This window comes from Mandrillus leucophaeus, unplaced genomic scaffold (genome assembly GCF_000951045.1).
Source record: "Mandrillus leucophaeus isolate KB7577 unplaced genomic scaffold, Mleu.le_1.0 Scaffold96, whole genome shotgun sequence".
NCBI classification, from domain to species: domain Eukaryota; kingdom Metazoa; phylum Chordata; class Mammalia; order Primates; family Cercopithecidae; genus Mandrillus; species Mandrillus leucophaeus.
In genome coordinates, this window is record NW_012110474.1 from 4,999,632 (window position 1) to 5,019,705 (window position 20,074).

At 38.1% G+C, this 20,074-nt stretch overlaps 1 protein-coding gene across 1 annotated transcript in view; it reads left to right on the forward strand.

The window, feature by feature from the left end:
* The window catches only part of METTL24 (methyltransferase like 24), a 115,231-nt gene that overhangs the window by 59,127 nt on the left and 36,030 nt on the right, over positions 1-20,074 (forward strand). Inside the window, exon 6 of the mRNA XM_011970653.1 lies at positions 3,348-3,576. Coding sequence (XP_011826043.1) covers positions 3,348-3,576 — 229 coding nt within the window. The remainder of the gene's footprint in view (positions 1-3,347; positions 3,577-20,074) is intronic.

The following is a 20,074-nucleotide window of genomic DNA, read 5'->3' on the forward strand; positions in this document are numbered from 1 at the left end:
TTTATATGATGGATTACGTTTACTGATTTGTGTATGTTGAACCAGTCTTGCATCCCAGGGATGAAGGCCAGTTATTGGATAAGCTTTTTGATGTGCTGCTGGATTCTGTTTGCCAGTATTTTATTGAGGATTTTTGCATCAATGTTCATCAGGGATATTGGTCTAAAATTATCTTTTTTTGTTGTGTCTCTGCTGGGCTTTGGTATCAGGATGATGCTGGCCTCATAAAATGAGTTAGGGAGGGTTCCCTCTTTTTCTATCGATTGGAATAATTTCAGAAGGAATGGTACCCGTTCCTCCTTGTACCTCTGGTGGAATTCGACTGTGAATCCGTCTGGTCCTGGACTTCTTTTGGTTGGTAGGATATTAATTATTGCCTCAATTTCAGAGCCTGTTATTAGTATATTCAGGGATTCATCTTCTTCCTGGTTTAGTCTTGGGAGGGTGTATGTGTCCAGGAATTTATCCATTTCTTCTAGATTTTCTAGTTTATTTGCGTAGAGGTGTTTATAGTATTCAGCTGAGATGGCTAAGGGAGGTTCTGTATTTTACAGAGGGCCGGCGGACTGGCTGGAGTGCAGACTCTCCAGGGTACGTTTTTATCATGATGACAGTGTAAGAGAGAGAACAGAAGCACTCAAGGCTTAGGATCTGGACTGGCACACTCCCACTTCCTTCCATAAAGCAAGGCACATGGCCAAGCCAAAAAGTCAAGGGACAGGGAAAGACTCTTTCTCATGATGAGCATGGAGTAGTGTGGATGGTGCAGGGTTGAAGGAGCAGAGTCAACAAGTCAATCTGCCGCATCAGATTTGATCATGGAAAACTGGGGGAAAACTGGGGCAGAGACTTGAGTGGTCTGAGCTGTGTGGATTCAATAGGAGGTAGAAAATAGGGAACAAGATCTGTTATGTGGAAGAAATGGAAGTGCTTGTGAGAGGAGTGCTGAAATTTCTTTAGGCAAAAAGGGTTGAAAAAGCTATGGCTGAGGGACATCAGAGGGCTGACTTACCATGGGATGCAGTGGGAAAAAGAGCAGTGTAGTTGGGTGAAGGGTGAGAAAGAGGCAAATGAGACTGTCAGCACCCCTCCACACCCATGGAGACTGGTTGCAGGACCACTGCAAAGATCAAAATTTAGGATGCTCAAGTCCTGGATATAAAATGGTGTAGTATTTGTATATAACCTATGCACATCCTCCTGCATCATTTAAATCATTTCTAGATTCCTTATAATACCTAATACAATGTAAATGCCATGTAATAGTGGTTATACTGTATTGCTTTTTATTTCTACTATTTTTAATGTTGTATTATTTTTGTTTTTGTTTTTTTGAATATTTTCAATCTGCAGTTGGTTGAATTTGTGAATCAGATCTGTGGATACAGAGGGCTACCTGTATTAAGAATGTCTAGGTGGGGTGCCATGGCTCATGCCTGTAATCCCAGCACTTTGGGAGGCCAAGGAGGGTGGATCATCTGAGGTCAGGAGTTCGAGCCCAGCCTGGGCAACATGGTGAAACCCCGTCTCTACTAAAAATACAAAAGTTAGCCAGGCATGGTGGGGCACACCTGTAATCCCAGCTACTCGGGAGGCTGAAGCAGGAGAATTGCTTGAATCCCAGCAGCAGAGGTTGCAGTGAGCTGAGATCATGCCACTGCGTATCCAGCTTGGGCGACAGAGCCAGACACCATCTCAAAAAAAAAAAAAAAATTGTCTAGGTGGATGATCTCTGAGCCAAAGCCTTAATTTAGTTAATTAAAATAAGGTAAATAGTTATTATCCGCTGAACTGGTGTATTTCCAGATTATGCAATCATCAGTCATCCCTCCGTATGGGGTTGGCAGTTGGTTCTAGGCCACCCTCTCCCCACCAACAGATACCAAAATCCACGAAATACCAAGTCTGGCTGTAGAACTCACAGATACAAAACATTGGCCCTTCATATCAGTAGGCTTCTGCGTCCCATCAATGCTGTATTTCTGATCCATGTTGGTTGAATTTGTGGACATGGAACCCATAGCTATGGAGGGCTGACTGTATTTATTGAAAAAAATCCACTTACAAGTGGACCCACGCAGTTCAAACCTGTGTCGTTCAATGGTCAGCTGTAGTAGAATCTACTAGATTGAAGTGTTTCTGCACTGCGTTTAGGTTCGGCCAAGTAGTGTAGCTACTCTGTGGGATTTTGGTATCCTAAATCACATATAAGTACAGTATTTGGGGCAGAGAAACCATAATCACCATTTAAAAAAATCATTCTCAGTTAATTTCATGTTTTACATTAAAACTGGTGCTTTAGGTCGGTCGCGGTGGCTCACGCCTGTAATCCCAGCACTTTGGGAGATTGAGGTGGGCAGATCACTAGGTCAGGAGTTCAAGACCAGCCTGACCAATGTGGTGAAACCCCGTCTCTACTAAAAATACAGAAATTAGCCGGGCATGGTGCCATGCGCCTATAATCCCAGCTACTAAGGAGGCTGAGGCAGGAGAATCGCTTGAACCTGGGAGGCAGAGGTTGCAGTGAGCCGAGATTGCACCACTGCACTCCAGCCTGGGCAACAGAGCGAGACTCCGTCTCAAAAAACAAAAAGAAAAAACAAACAAACAAAAAACTGGTGCTTTGATCAAAGTGACAATCCTTGCACCATTAAATAAGGAATATTTCTGAGTCAATTCAATATTCGTAAGTTTATAATTTTCCATATGATGTGCTACCTATTGAGTACTTAAGTACAATTAATTCATAATTTCTTCCCCTTTTGGTGTGAATTTAGGTGAGGGAACCTTCTGCTTCTTGCGTTCTGGATGCAGCAGATTCACATACATTTGCCTTTTTTCTTATCTGCACTATTTAAAAATATATTACATTTCTAAGAAAACAGCTGTTGTCTTTAAGTCAAATTGCATATGCAGCACTGCGGCCATTAGAATGGAGACAAATTACCTCATTAGTAGAACACACCTCTCCTCAAGAGAACTAATCCTGGGGCTTATATTTTTGGACATATTCTGAGAAAATCTAAGACTATTGGATAGTCTTCTTTGTTTCATTGCTACTGTGATTTACATCACTTAAAAAAGCCAATTTGATGTTGCGTCTACATGTTTGAGTATGTGATTCTCTGGTCTTCGTTTAGCAGATAATTTATCTTTCATCCAGAAGCTTTAAGCAATAATACTTTTTTGTGAAAGAAAGTTTATTGAATGTGTATATTAGCCATGGGTTAAAACAAGAGAAGGCTTGATATAACTAAGAACCTTGGCCTTGGAAGTGTTATCTTGTCAGTCCAGCACTTTGCTTCATCGCATTTTTCGTTGTTGATTTCCGTCCTCTTTCTTTACAGGCTGGGAAGTGATGATACCCATTTTGAGGTCAGCATGGCTAACAATGGATGTGAAGTGCATCGTTTTGATCCTAGTGTCAAGTCAGCTCACATTCTGGAGAGTCAGCACCTTTGGTATCACCGCTTGTCCATTGACTGGCGGGATCCCCATCCAGCTGTTGCTGCCCAAAAACCACATAGCAACACCAGAAAACTGGGAAGCATTTTGAATGAATTTGGGCATCACAAGGTGAGGTTTTCATTTGATTTTTTACTTGAATAAAGTGAACAAACCCATCAGCTTTTTAAAATGCAAACCAAGAATAGCAACATTGACATTGGATTGTTGAAGGTCCAATTTTAATCTTACTAATCACCCAACATTATTTATAGAGTCAACTCTAGACATAAAGTGTTGGCAAGGATAGACATATTTAAATTGATGTGAAGATTTTAGTTGCTGTTGAGTAATGTTAATGGTCTTGTCCAAGACTAGGCAAGAAGACTAAGGAACTTACTTCTGGCATAGGCTGAAGAATACCATTTTCATTTGGCAACTGACTTACACTTTTCAGAGAGAGCAAACTACTTATGTTGACCTCAAATACAAAAAAAGAAAAAAAGAAAAAAGAAATCGGGGTTATGCTTACTAAGATATTGCTTGTGTATCATGTTTCTCACTGTTGTGACGTGTTTCTCACTATTTTGAATCGCTAGGCTCTACACAGAAAATATATATAGCTTTGATTAAAATTTACTTTATAAAGTTGAATGGACATTATGTATGTTACAAATTATATAAGTATATCAAAGGATGTCAAATCTCTGCAAACATTTTATTATGAATAGACAGCAAAAAGGAAACTCAGTTTTTGAACTGTGTTCTTTGAAAGCAATTTTTAGTGTAGTATACCCGAGCTAATTGTATTCTGTAGGCAGATACTAGAGAATTTCTCCTGAGTGCAGTTGGCTTGTGTTTGATCTTCAGTCTTTCTTGGGTTTGGCTATTTTGGTCTGTATTCCCAGCCGGAGATGCCATGTAGTTTAGAACAGGTCAGAATGGGTGTTTCTATTTGAGAAACAGTGTGCATGAGACTCAATTTTAAACTTGAGTTGGCTTCTTGATCTTCAGTAAGAGGTTTTTCCAGGCCAGGCGCAGTGGCTCACGCCTGTAATCCCAGCACTTTGGGAGGCCGAAGCAGGCAGATCACAAGGTCAGGTGATCGAGACTATCCTGGCTAACATGGTGAAACCCTGTCTCTACTAAAAAATACAAAAAATTAGCTGGACGTGGTGGCGGGCACCTGCAGTCCCAGCTACTCAGGAGGCTGAGGCAGGAGAATGGTGTGAACCCAGGAAGCGGAGCTTTCAGTAAGCCGAGGTCACGCCACTGCACTCCAGCCTGGGCAACGGTTCGAGACTCCGTCTCAAAAAAAAAAAAAAAAAAAAAAAGAAAAGAGGTTTTTCCCTGCATTGTTGTTCCTCCTCCTCCTCTTCCCCATCTTCCTCCCTTTTCTCTGCCTCCTTTCTTCGTCTTCCTCTTCCTTCTCCCTCCTCCCCATCTTCTTCTTCCTCCTCCTCCTCTTTTGTTCTTTAAACATCCTTTAATTAGATAGCCCATGCTGCTTCAAGAACAACTTCAAAGAATTTGCTGTTCTTTTAACACACAATTAACTACTGATTTGTATTTTACTTTGCCACCAAGGGTAACTGGTGGCATTTAATAGTCAGGAGCCTTAGTGAGACACAGGTAGGATTTTTGGGTGAAACCTCAGAAGAGAACTCCTTTTTACATGCTCTTAATGTTTTTCATATGTGTGGGAAGAAGCAGGAGCATTTTTCAGAACCTTGTTTAGGGTTTTGTTTTTTTCTTTTTTGCTGCTTGTTACCTTTGTAGATCTGTTTTTTACAGCTGAAAATTACAGGCCTAATTCTCTAATATGTCAACTTTAGATTATTCAAAGAGCTAACTACTTATTTTTTTGTGTTCAGTTAGGAGTCTTGCTGTTCCTCCTTTATGCTCTTTACATCTTAGCGCTCTCCAGCACCACTCTTCAAAGAAAAGACCGAGTAGGAGAAAAAGAGAAACTCAATGCCGTTTTGCTTATTTTTTTTCCAATATTTTAGCAAAAGATTTGGTAAAGATGAGGATAAAATAAGACTTTGAAAAAGTGATCTGTGGATATAATTGATCTAACCACATTTCCTATGGGAAATGTGTTTTTAGATAACAAGGTACGTACCTGAATTGTGTTTGTTTAGCTCCATGGGAGCTGCGGTGGACCAACCTTTCTGCTAAGGATAAAACATGAGGCCTTTTGCAATGCTGCTCCTGAGATAGCAGAAATATTTACAATGATGCCTAAAAAGGAGCAATGTTTATGATTCTAAGGCTACTTATTTTTTAAAAAAATATTTACAATGAAAGTGATCTGGCACAGAATTACCAGGAATGCATTTCCTGCTTTTTTTTTTTTTTTTAATTCCTTGTTGAAGAATTTAAAAGATACTGATATGCTTCCATAGAGATTTTCTTTTTGGGTCACTGCTTTAAAACAAAAACAACAAAACTAAACCCATCAGCAAGTGATTGCTTTCCTTAGGAAAATGCTTCTAGGAGCTATACGGGGCCAGATAAATGGAAACCTTGTCTGTGTGGTGTAGCAAGCTCGGTCTGTTTTCATTTTTCTGCATGTACAGATAATGGTAGATAGGATGTGGCTGTGGCAGGGGAAGCAAATAGAAAAAAACACACTAACAAATGTCAGCGTTTCTGCCTTCACACCTTCACTCATTTATTCTGAAAGTGAGTGTCGATACCAAAGCGTTTTTAGCTGTTTTATTTCAGAACTTTAAAATATTTCATATAGTTTTGTAATAATTTCCCTATTCTGCTGTTAGTTTTCCTATTCTGTATATCTACACCTAAATTCCAGCCACTCAAGTAAAAATATGGGCAAAAATGGAAGCAGTATTCTGAGATAGTGACAGAAAGATGCATACGGCTTTTGTACTGCTTTTAAAACTCTTTGGTAATTTTAACTTCAAACTATAAATCAAAAGCCTGTTCTAAAGCATCAGGCTAGAGCAGCTGCATCAGCAAAAGCATGTGGACCAGAAGCCCAGTCTGTCAGGGAATAATATCACTTGGATCCAGCATTATGTGAAATGATTAACTGTCTACTCTTTGCAGAAGTGGTTATTGTTAACTAATCATACAGTTTTTTCAGAATGTGACTAGAAATATTGAATCTGAAATTTCTGCTCATTTTAATCATAATGTATGGTTTGGTTTTTTTCTAAAGTCTTTGTTACATTCAGAATATCCTCAATGAGCCGAGCTAGGTCATGAGGAATTATAACTATTAGTTTTGGTCTTAACCATGCTGCTAACTCTGAATAACAGAGCTGCCTGAGGGTTTCCCTGTGTAAGCTCATTAATCTTGGTTTGAAGCATGGTCCTCTTACTGGCTTTTGACGTTGGGCGAGTCATTTAACCTCTCTGGCACTCAGTTTGATTGTCAGTTAAATGAGGACAAAGATACGTCCAAAACTGTGGGGTTTTTCTGAGAAGTAGGTCTGAGAACACAGTGTGAAAGTCTCCAGCAGAATGCCTGGTGTGAATTAGTCACTCAGTTGTTTTCAGTAAACTCAAAGGGTTTTTATTAACAATTTTAGTAAATTTTATAGAGAACCTTTTTTTTTTTTTTTTTCCTCTCTTTCTTTCTTTCCAGGGTAAATACATCAGAGATTTATCTGGAAATTGCTAACCACCTAGTTCCAGTCAAGAGTTTTTAGTGAGAGCTTTGTGTGAAACTGAAAGGCAATTGGTCCTTCAGAGGTGGTTGTAGAGAACTATTGTTTGGTGCCTCCAGGCGCTGAACAGCTTTGTGGGTAATTGTATAGAAAGTAAATACTGTGCTGTATAGAAATTAAATAATGTGCTGTATAGAAATTAAATAAACTGCTGAGAATTAATTCTGATACATGCCACGCAGAACAGATGTAGGCCTTGGGGCTGGGGCCCTCTGGTCAGACGCCCTGGGATAGCTGGCCTCCCTGCCTGTCAGCTCAGGGAACTGTGTCTTCCTTCATCTGCCCTTGTCGCCACCCAGGCCGTGGCTCAGTGTCCACCTGAACCCTCACAGGACTACCAGTTTCTGCCTCCCTTGGCTGGGAGCTCACCATTGATTCCAGAACATCAGTTTTGTTGTGTGGTCACTATGATTACATTTGAGAGAATATGGGCTTTGAAATTACACAACTGGGGTAACATAGCAAGATTCTATCTCTACAAAAGATTTAAAAAATTAGCTGGGCATAAGATTTTAAAAGTTAGCTGGGCATGGTGGCATGTGCCTGTAGTCCCAGCTACTCAGGAGGCTGACGTGGGAGGATTGGTTGAGTCCAGGAGGTGGAGGCTACAGTGAGCCATGATTGCTCTACTGTACTCCAGCCTGGGTGACAGAGCCAGACCCCTCTCTCAAAAAAAAAAAAAAAGAAAGAAAAGAAAAGAAAAAGCAATTAAAGACTCGCTTTTGGTTTTTCTTTTTACTTATCAAATTGGTAAATATAAACAAGATATTGATACTGCCCTGTATTGTAATGCTTGTTGGGAATAATACACTTTGCCGCTGGAAACGGAAAACAATATACTCTTTCAGGAAAGAAATTTGACCATATGTATATAGTGTGTCAGTTTTCATTTCTAGAAATATTTTTTGCCTTAAATTCTGTTTTATCTGATGTTAGTTCTGCCATACTTGCTCTCCTTTGATAAGTATTTATGTGAAATAACATTCTAGATTCTTTTATTTTCATTATTTTCGTATAGTTTTAGTTTATGTATGGCTTATAAGAGCAATGTATTCAATATATGTCTGGATTGTGTTTTTAAACCCAACCTGAGAATGTCTTTAAATAGTTGTGTTTAATGCTTTTATATTTATGTTTATTGGGATTACTGGCATATTGGGACTAACTTCTACTCTTTTAAATTTGGCCTTTGGTTTTCTGCACTTCCCCCTCCCCCCAACTTCTTGCTAAAGCTTTTATTTCTATTCATGGTTACCTTTAGATTTAAAAAGTATATAATTAACTATAAAATTTTAAAACATATAAAATTATTTAGTATTTCTATATTCCTTCTAAACATGATAAGGATCATCAAAAGTTAACTACCCATTGAACCTGGGTGCCCACATTACTATTATCTGGAGTTTTATATATTTTTATTTTTAAAAAATTTCAAATGCCAATGTTGCTAGAATAGAATGAACCCTCACATATTTTCCACTGGGATTCACCATTTTTTATTATTTTGCCACATTTGCTTTCTCTGTCTCACTGTCTCTCGCCATACACTTATCTCTGCAACATAAAAAATAAAAAACTCAATAGAAAGCAGTGGATGAGTATTTCCATAATAAATACATCTGTATATGTGAGTTTAATCCATTTGTATGTATTGTTTTTGCTGATATATTTGGATTAATTGCTTCTTACTTTGGTATATCTCAGTCCAAGAGCTGACATCATAATTAATGTGGAAACAGTGGAAATATCCTTATTAAATTCAGGGAAAAATAAGGATTTTTATCATTACCATTAAAAAAAAGATTAGAGCTCTTTAAAAAAAAATTCACATTTTGAGATAGATTCACGTGCACCTGTAAGAAATGATACAGAGATTCCAGATAACGAACATTTCTAGCACTACAAGGATCATGTTTCCCTTTCATAGCCACACCTACCTTCTTCCCCTTACCTCCTTCCCTAACCCCTGGTAACCACTAATCTGTTTTCTATTTCTATAATTTTGTCATTTTTAAGAATGTTTATAAATGGAATCATACAGTGTGTAATCACCATTTTTATTTAATACAGTTCTTAAGATAATAGCTAATACAATAAGAAAAGAAAAAAAATTAGGAGGATAAATTAAGAAAGGTAAATATTTTATTATTTGCAGATATTGTTATTATTGAAGGACATATTATTTGAAGATAATATGATGGTATACTGGAAAACTCAAGATAATCTAATGAAAAATTATCAAACAATAAGAACATTTAATGAGTTGTCTGAGTACAGTATACAAAAACTTTTTAACTACATTTTTGTGAATAAAAACTAGTTAGAATACAAAAAGGAAGTAAAGTTTATTTACAAAAGCAACAAAAGTAAAGCTAAAAATAAACTTAATGAGACATGTGCAAGGTCTACAAGAAGAAAACTTAGCCACTCAAGGACTTAAAGGAAAACTTGAACGAATTCGAAGGCATAGTACCTGCTTTGATGTAAATACTCAACATCATAATGATTAACTCTTTCCTATGTTAATCTACTGATTTAACATGTTCCCAATAAAATTGCCAATAGGATTTTTTTTTCAGAACTAAAGAAGCCAATTCTAGAGTTCATATTGAATTAACAAGCAGAAATAACCAATCAAATTCTGATAAAGGAGTAATAAAGGAGGTTAACTAACCCTATGAGATAATAAAGCTTCTTATACAACTATAATAATAAAAATGGTACTATTGCATGAACAGATAAACAGATTAATGGAAGATTTTAAAAATCCAGAAATAAATCCACATACCTCCAGAGCTGATATATGATAAAGGTACTATCTCAAATCATAGAGAAAAGGTGGATGTTTCAGTAAAATTATGGGTACTTATTTAAAAAATGTTTTTTAAGCTTTATTTGATGGCTTTTGCCAAAAAATTTAAACCAATAAAGTTTTTTTAAAGACCATAAAAATATTAGAAAGAAAACTATGGAGACTTAAAAAAAAGTCCTGGAGTTAGGAAGTCACAAAAGAAAAGAATAATTAATTTGATTACGTACAAAATTTCCACATGGTAAAACTACCAAAAACAAAATTAAAAGACAAATAACAAACTGAGAAAATACTGACAATTCATTTTATAAGCAGAGAGTTAATTTCACCAGTATAGAAGGGCTTCACCAGTATAGAAAGACCCACAAGTTGATAGAAAATTGGATGAAGAAATAGTTGATGAAAAACAGTTCACAGAAAAGGAGATACAGATGGCTTATATGGAAAAATATTAAAACTTGGACATATGAAGAGAAAGACAAATAAAACTATAGTTGGATATAATGTTTTCATCAGATTATCAAAGATAAAAAGTCGCAGGAATATAAATTGCTACAGCGTTTCTGCAGGGCAGTTTGGCAATATCTATCACACTGCAAATGCAAATCCAGCAATTCTACTTCTGTGAGTTTGCCCCCCAGTCATATCCCATATGTGTGAACCGATATATGAATAAAGTTATTGTTTTTTGCAGCATTGTTTGTAATAGCAAAGGGTAGAAAACAATCTGCATAGCCACCACTGTGGAAGTAGTTAAATGGAGAATTGTATATCTTTTCATGGACAACGTATGAAGCCACTAAAAAAAAGACAAAGCAAATTTTAATCTATTGATGTGGAACAATTTCTGAGATACATTTTTAAGAAAGGGAATTTACAATGCAAAGCAATTGCTAAACAGTTTTGAAAACAAAGAACAAAGTTAGAGAGCTTACACTACTTGATTTCAAGACAATGTAAGGAATAGTAATCAAGATAGTCTGGTACTGACGTAAAGATAGACATATAGATCAATGGGACACCAAGAGAATTTGGAGATGGAAACACATATATACATTATCCTTAGCAAACTAACACAGGAACAGAAAACCAAATACTGCATGTTGTCACTTTTAAGTGGGAGCTAAATGCTGAGAACACACGGTCACATAGAGGGGAACAACAGACAGTGGGGCCTATCAGAGGGTGGAGGGTGTGAGGAAGGAGAAGATGAGAAAAATAACTAATGAGTTCTAGGCTTAATACCCGGGTGATGAAATAATCTGCACAACAAACCCTCATGGCACAGGTTTATCTATATAACAAACCTGCACATGTACTCCTCAAAGGGAAATAAAAGTTTTAAAAAAATCTGCAGTGAAGGAGAAAAAGAGAAACACATATATAATTAACTGATTTTTATGAAGGCATCAACATAATTAAATGGGGAAAATTATAGTCTTTTCAACAAATGGTGCTGGAACAACTGGTTATCTGTAAGGGAAAAAAGTAAAACCTGACCTGAATCTCACATCATCATGAAAATTATTTTGAAGTGGAACATAGACCTAAACATAAAAGCTAAAATTATAACACTTCTAGAAGAAAACATGGGAGAACATCTTTACAACCTTGACATAGGCAAAAATTTTTTAGACAGTATATTTCTTAGCATAAACCATAAAAAAATTTTAAAAAGACAAATTGGACTTTATCAAGATCAACACTTCCTGCTCATCAAAAGACATTGTGAAGAACATAAAAACTGGGAGAAAATATTCATCACAAATATATCAGAAAAGGACTTGTATCCGGAATACATAAAGAACTCTTACAACCAAAAATAAGGAGACAAACAATTCAATTAACAAACTAAAGTTTAAACTGGCACCCCACCAAACAAGATATACAGATGGCAAAAACACCCATGAAAAGATGTTCAATATGATTAGTTATTAGGGTAATGAAAATTAAAGCCACAGTGAGATACCACTTCATAACTACCAAAATGGCTAAAATTTAAAAGATTGATGTTACTAAGTGATGATGAGGATATAGAGTAACTGGAAATCTCAAACATTTGTAGTGGGAATGCAACCTCTTAGGAAAAGAGGTTGGCAGTTTCTTAATTTCTTAATATATTTACCAATTGATCCAGTAAACCCATTCCTAGATATTTACCCAAGATAACTGAAAACATATGTCTGCACAAAGGATTGTAACTGAAAGTGTGTAGGAGCTATATTCATGATAACCTCAACTGGAAACAACTCAAATGTCTGTAACATGTGAATGGGTAGAGAAGTTACGGTATGAATGTATCTCTTAAATGTACCATATACCTACCACACATCCATATAGAATGAAATACCACTGAGCAATAAAAAAGAACAAGCTTTGTGACACATACAACACAAATGAGTCTCACAGATTTTATGCTGAATGAAGGAAGCCAGATTCAAAAAACCACCTGTTATGTGATTCTCTATATAAAGTTCTAGAATAGACAAAAGTCTTCTATGATGATAGAAAACAGATCAGTGGTTGCCTAGGGCAGGTGGTGAGGGAGCAGAGTTGGAGATTTACTGAAAAAGTCACAAGGGAACTTTTTGGGGTGATGGGAACATTCTATATTTTGAGTATGTTGGTGGTTACATGGGTATATACATTTCAAAAGTTGTTGATTAGCTGGGCATGGTGATTCACACCTGTAATCACAGCACTTTGGGAGGCTGAGCAGGGTGGATCTCTTGAGGCCAGGAGTTCGAGACCAGCCTGGACAACATGGCAAAGCCCCATCTCTACAAAAAATACAAAAATTAGCCAGGTATGGTGACACACACCTGTAGTCCCAGCTACTCAGGAGGCTGAGACAGGAGGATCAATTGAGCCACTGCACTCTAGCCTGGACAACAGAGCAAGACCCTGTCTGGAAAAAAAGTAATTGACCAATATACTTAAACTGTATGAATTTCATTGTATATAAATTATATTTCAATAAAAGCAAATTGCAGAAGAGTGTGTGTAGATTTCCACCATTCTACTACTCACATAAGTGTTTTTGAAAGTATATGCAAGAAACTAGTGATGCTGGGAGACTCCAAGGAGAAGAACTAAATGACTGAGGAAGAAACTCTGTACTCTTTATATCTTTTGATTTTGTACCTTGTGAATATTCAGTTAAAATATTTTCCATGTTTTCCTATCCATTTTTTTTTTAAATTATCTACTTTTGGAGTTCCTTTTAGATGTATTTTGGAGCCTCTGAGTCTATCCTTCTTGTCTCTTCATTACTTTTTCATTCACGCTGTCCTATGTTAGGGTAAATTCCTCACTACTAGCTTCCAATTATTTAATTTTCTTTTTAACTATATCCAGGCTAGAGTTTATACCATTTATTGGTATTTTTACCAAAAAAAAAAAGACTATATTTTTCACTTCCAAGGTTTCTAATTGGTATTTTTCCTATCCATCTGTTCTTTTCTAGTTTTGCATGCTTTTATTTAAAAGTGTGTTGTCGCTGCTTGCATGTTTGTGAAAGTTGATATTCTTCTTGACTGAGCTGAGCATCCTAAACATACTTATTTTAAACTTTTGTCAGATTTTTCAACAAAATTAAACTTGGAATGAAGTAGCATTCTAATTATTGCGTTGGTTGTTTCTCTTATCCTTTGACTTCAGTGTGTATTTTGGAATTTTGGCTTGCTGGCGTATTTTCAGTAGAAGGTTTTTGGTTTGGTTTTGCTTTTCTCTTTCTTTTTGGCTTGCCCTTCTCTGCCTAGTGAGTTTGCAGTAACCTTCAGGACCTGGTTCTTCTAGGCATTTGGCTCTTACTCTTCCCAGTGGTATGTGGACTATTCAGACACTGAACCATCAGAGGTCCAGCTCATTTGGTATTTGCTAGGGTTTATCACTCTCCTCCCATCTTCTTAGGCCAGCAGCTAGTTTTATGCCATAGCTCCAGCCAGTGGTTGTTAGTGTGTTTCAGTCTCCTTTCTGCCACCAAGGAGTTCCACTCCTGCCCCCGGCTTTAAACAATGAATGGGCTCTGGCCGCTCTCTCAGGCGAGCACCTTGAGTTCCTATTTCCTGTAAGAGATGCACACCCAGCACCACTGCCGCCTGCTCTAAGATGGAAGCCCGCCATTTCCGGCCTGCCATTCTGCTCACCGCCCTGTGTTCATTCATGGAGGTGCTCGTCTTGGTTTTGAGTCCTGCTGTGTCCTTTTTGTTTCTTTTCCTCTCTTTCTCCCTCTCAAATAGTTCTCCCTATTTTTGCTTTGTGTTTGGCATGGGGGAAAGGGGTGCATCTCACCTTCATATTTTTCTTTAAATCAACTTGAAATGGAGTCAGCTTTCTTAGAATTATCTGAACAAATAATGTCCATAGACTTGTGAGTCAACTGTCCTAGGTTTGTTTGTTAATACATTTTTAAAATACTTAACAAATGAAAGATTTTGAAATGTTGCCTCCAAATCATATCCTACACCATTATTTCTCAAATTTGATGTATGCATGAACCACCTTGGGAATGTAATTAACATGCAAGTAGTGATTCTGGAGGTCTGGGGTAAGACCTGAGGTTCTGTATTTCTAGTAAGACCCAAAATGATGCTGATGGTGCTGGCTGGGAAACTGTACTTTGAGTAACAATGTGTGTACCACACTTGGAGAAACAGGACCAGAGGAGAAACACATTGCCCGTGACTATGGCTTCATAGTCATGGGCAGTGCTGAGACTTGAATGCAGTCCCCGCAGAGCACAAGCACTGGGCTACTCTGTGCCCTGTTGATGCCTTCTGCCCTCAGCCTGAGACCCTGGTGTAAAGGACAGACACTGTCATAGTTTCATTGTTTTTATTCCCATGCAGCCTATCGTATCCGATTTCTGTACTAGCTGTTGTACCGCAACACATTTTTTTCTCAAGACGGAAGCTCTTTTATAAAAGTGTTCCCTGCCGGTCTGCCACACCAGGTCAAGGTCCAGGCATGCCTGAGTCTTAGATAATGATTCCCCCTCGAGTCGGAGCCTTGCTTCTGAGTTCTGTGTTCCTGAATGAGCTGTGTGCCTCACAGGCAGAGACTCCTTATTGTACGGATCCCCATTCCAAGTACCTAACAAGCGTTCTGGAACTATACAGAATACATGTTGGCCTTTTTCTCCAGCCCTTCCCTAAATAAAACATACAAGGCATGAACATTTGAATACCTTATCTGTGGGCACAATCTCCCCTGGAGTTAACAAGCAGCAGCCCTGAGCATCCAGAGACCTTAGCTCCTGATGTTTCAGAATGCTTGGGCAGGAAACCTTACGGAAAACCAGATATGCTGTGGTAAAGGTGGAAGTCCAGGTGATTCTTTCAGGTCCCAGGGCAATTTCTCTCTAAATTTGTTTAAATTCCTTTTTCAAAGAGAGGTGTCTATCTTTCTGTGTATTTGAAGGCAATTTCATCGTGCAGAATTGTGATTTAATCAGGAAGGTGCTGTGTTTCTGTGAAATAAGCCAGTGGCAATTTAGCAATAATGAGTCATTCATGGTGTTGAATTGCAATTTGAAATGCAGAGACATCTTTCGGTCTCTGTCACTCTGCAGTGGACCCTAAGGACAAGCCATCTTGGGAAAGTGAGTCAAGAACTTCCGAACTCAACATTTAGGAACTTTTTTTTCCTTTTTTTTTTTTTTTTTTTCCCAAAATTCATCCATAAAGGTGAGACTTAAGGTGTAGCTAAATGTCTTGGCTCTTTTGAATATTTTTCAAACCATTCAGTGTTTAACTAACATGGAGCTGCAATAGAGTAGAAAGCCCATCTGATGAGAGAACTAGCTACATCTGGCTTTAGTTGTTGTGTTAGAGTTCTCCAGAGGGACAGAAGCAATGGAATAGATACATATATAATAAAGGGAAGCTCAGTAAGTATTAACTCACATGATCACAAGGTCCCACAATAGGCCGTCTGTAGGCTAAGGAGAAAGGAGAGCCCAGTCTGAGTTCCAAAACTGAAGAACTTGGAGTCTGATGTTCAAGGTCAGGAAGCATCTGGCTAGGCCGGTCTCTCCTTTTCACATTTTTCCTCCTGCTTACATTCTAGCTGCGCTGGCAGCTGACTGTACCCGCTCAGATTAAGGGTGGATCTGCCTTTCCCAGCCCACTGACTCAAATGTTAATCTCCTTTAGCAACACCCTCACAGTCACACCCAGCATCAATTCAATCAAGTTGACACTCAGTATTAACCATCACAGCTGTGGTTGGTATTTTCTTTGAGGTGTTCTACCTTCCATTTTCCCTGGGCAGAAGCCATGACTGGCAAGGTTGTATGTACACGGTGCTCTGGAATCTGGAGACCACTCCCAGCTGTACGACTGTGTGGGGCTTAGACTCTCGTATTAGAATGGGGAACACTGGACAACAAACCAAAACAATGTCAATAACACACCACAAGCAAAGAATTCAACCACAAAGGGAGCTTGGTTAAAATGTCACCCAGGCAGGGTCAACCCCAGAGATTGTGACTTAGTAGTTCTGGGATGGAGCCCAGCATTTTTAACCAACCCCACCCACCTCTAACCCAGGTGATGTGAAGATCATCCCTTTGAGGAACCTCTGTGTGTAGAAAGGACTTAAGTGGCTCAGCCTTCCCTTTGCAAATCCCCCACCCTCTTTTGTTCATAAAGCCCTTGAAACAAGAAGGGGGTCAGGAGCCTGACTGTCAGCTTCTGCAGCATCCCCTTTGTCTCCCCACCAAGTCTCTGAGTTTCCCATTCCTCAGTTTCCCCTATCGTAAGGTGCATGATCTGAACCCTTGCCACTGGAGAATGTTGTGGAAAAAAATGAGCATGTGTTAGTGAGAGAAAGGAGCAAGGAATTTTCATCAGACCAGATTTGTGATTTCATGGTGAATGCTGACTGATTATGGCTTCTTTGAGATTTTTCAAAGGACCTAGTATTACCACAAAAGAGGAAGATTTCACACATGGAAGAAATCAGTCCCCAGGGCACTGGCATTTTTCTTTGTTGCTATGTACAAGGAGTGGGCGTACTTGTCTGAGAATCTTGCCATTTTCGAGAAGTTTGGGGGAATGAGAACCAAGTGCTTCTTGAGGGAGCAGAGGGCTGTTAGCCCATGTGGTTACCTGGGTTTCCCTTTGTGTGACTTCCTTTCCTAAAGGAGATGATGGGTCTGTAGAGGAATGTTATGTTCAGTGAGCACAGCTCAGATTTGCAAGGTCATGTCGCTCTGCAATTCCTTTATGAGTGTTAAAAAACAGTTAATGCCTTTTGACAGGAAGAGGATGAGAACCTGCTATCATATTAGTGAATTCTCTGAGGGAATGTGTGTTCCTGAGCAAATCCTTCCAGGTCACACACATGCTGGCCATTTCTGCCTGGGGAGCTCAGCAGTGCCAGTTTTCATACATGCCCGAGCATAACAGACACACCCATGAAACAGGCTCCAGGTGCTTGGGAAAAGACGGTGATAGTTTCATTCAGAGGTAAAACCTGATTTATTTTCCAGCCAGTGAAAATATCAGGAAAGGAAGGTTTCGTTTCCCCCTTTTAAGTTAAAAACATAAGGACCTTTTAAAAAACACAGCTTTCCTAGCATGGAGTGGCATTCAACAGTTTTGCAATTAAAATGATAATGAAACATTTCTTATAAGAACTTCTCTTTAAAATCAGCATGATGGGTTCACAGCACACTATTAGAAGGAATTATGTAAAGCAGCCTCTCTGTTCCCAGTTTTATTTTAAGATTTAATTTATTCCAGATTCTGCAGGAAAAAACCACCCATGTGACAAGCCTGCTAACAGATGTCAATTTAGTTTTATAGCACATGCCTGCACTTCAGAGTCAGAAAATGGAGATTATTCTTTTTGCCTGCTGTTTATTACATGACGCAGCTTCATAACATTATGCCCCAGAGGCCAGCTGATTAATAACCTGTGGGCCAGCAACTTATCCTTGCTTCTATCTGTCTTCTGCAGTGTTAAGTGTAAGCTTTCTTTCACATTACCCTTTTGGATTAAGAGAGGTGCTGGAAAGAGCAAAGGTGACAGAAAATGGATTTTTTTTTGTTTTAATGTCATCTAGCTCAGAAGACAGATTTCACTGTAGTATAGGTAGCAGAAGAGAAATAAGATTAAAAAATAAAGATCATTAACTAGACAATACCAGATTTATACTAAAATTTTTTTGTGGTGTTGGTGGGTAAAACAGTAAAACAAAGTTAACTCTACATGATAATTATTATGTTAAATTCAACCATAATAAGAAACCTTCACTTCTTCGTATTCACAGGGATCATTTCCTTATATTCCCATGATCTAGTAATTATCAGCTTATATGTATATTGCATTTCTGTTCACATCCCCATCCATCTTTCTCTCCATCTGTCTGTCTGTTCATCCATTCATCCATCCAATAAATATTTATTAAGCATCTACTGTGCGCAAGGTCCTGTGCTTAAATAATAAATGTGGAAGGATAAAGAAGTCTCTTTTTAATTTTTAAAAATGTTTAATTGAGGTAAAAATACACTTACCACAAACTTTGTCAACGTAATCATTTTTAAGTGTACAGTTCAGTAAAGTACCTTCACATTGTTGTGCATTCAATCTCCAGAACTTTTTCATCCTGCAAAACAGAAATCCTGTGCCCATTAAACAATAACTTCCCTTGCTCCACTCCTACCTGGTAACCTCTAATCTTCTTCCTGTCTCTATGAATTTGCCTGATCTAGGTACCTCTTATAAGTGGAATCACATATTATTTTGCCATTTTGTGTGTAGCTTATTTCATTTAGCATAATGTTTTCAAGGTTCATCCAGGTTGTAGCATGTGCCAGAACTCCCTTCCATTTAAAGGCTAAATAATGTTCCATTGTATTAGGTTAGTGCAAAAGTAATTGTGCTTTTTGCCATATGTATAGACCGCATTTTGCTTATCCATTCATTTGTCAATAAACGCTGGAGTTGCTTGACCTCTTGACTATTATGAGTAGTGCTACTGTGACCGAGGGTGTACACATGTCTCTTCAAGGCCATGCTTTCAGTTCTTTTGGGTATATTTCCAGAAGTGGAATTGTGGATCAGATGGTGATTCTATTTTTAAGTTTTTGAGGAACCACCGTAACTGTTTTCCATAGCAGGTACATAATTTTACACTCCCATAAACAAGTCTTTTAAGATGTAGCTTAAAAGAAGTATGATGAGTGCTATAAAGTAAGAGTACAGTGTGCTATGGGAATGTTTAATAGCGAATGCTGGTCTAAGCTGTCATTGGTTCCCATATTTCTGATGCCTCGTCCACAGTGGAGGCTTGGTAAGTGTTGAGTGGGTGGGTGAATGAGCCATCCAGACCCTTGGTCATTAGACCTCTCTCCCGTGTTTCCTTCCTGCTATTCAGTTGCCCTCCTTTCTATGGAATGGATCTGGGGAGCAGTGAGAGGATTTGTTAGCTGCTTCTTGGTTGCCTCTGTTGTTCTCTGGCAAGATTATGGAAAAAAATTTTCTAGTAATTTTTTTCTCATTCTGTATATGATGTAATATATTCAGAGATGTTGAGATAGTTTTGCCAGATACATCCCTGCCTTTTCTTTGGGGAGGAAAAAGGGAACCTGCCCGTGGATGTAAGATGAAAGTGTAGTGCATGTAAGATAAAAGTGTAGTGGATATAAAAGTGTAGTGATGTTAGGAAGTGGTGGGGTATTCACGGAGAAAAATGTTCTTTCTATTCTTAGAGCATTGCTTCTGTTTTCTAAAGAATTTTGTTCTATAAAGACAGCAAAAAGGTCTCTTGCTCAGTTCCTCATTTGATTTAAATCAGTAGCATTTTATGTTATATAGCTAGTTTAAATGGAAATTTCATTCTTGAGATTTTTCAAGAGAATTCCAGATATTTAAAATATATAGACATTATATTTGAAGACTTAAACTTCTTGTTCCTGATGTTATAAAAAGAATCTGTTTATCAGATCCCCAAACTAATGAAAGACATAATTATTATTCTGTCCAACTTTTCATGCTAGCAATTCAGGCAAAGAAAGAGGCTGGCCACAAAAAAATATCACAGCTCTTTCTCTAGAAATTTGTATTGGTTTTGAGGTTTGCCATGGTGTTATTATTCTGATCAGCTAGAAGG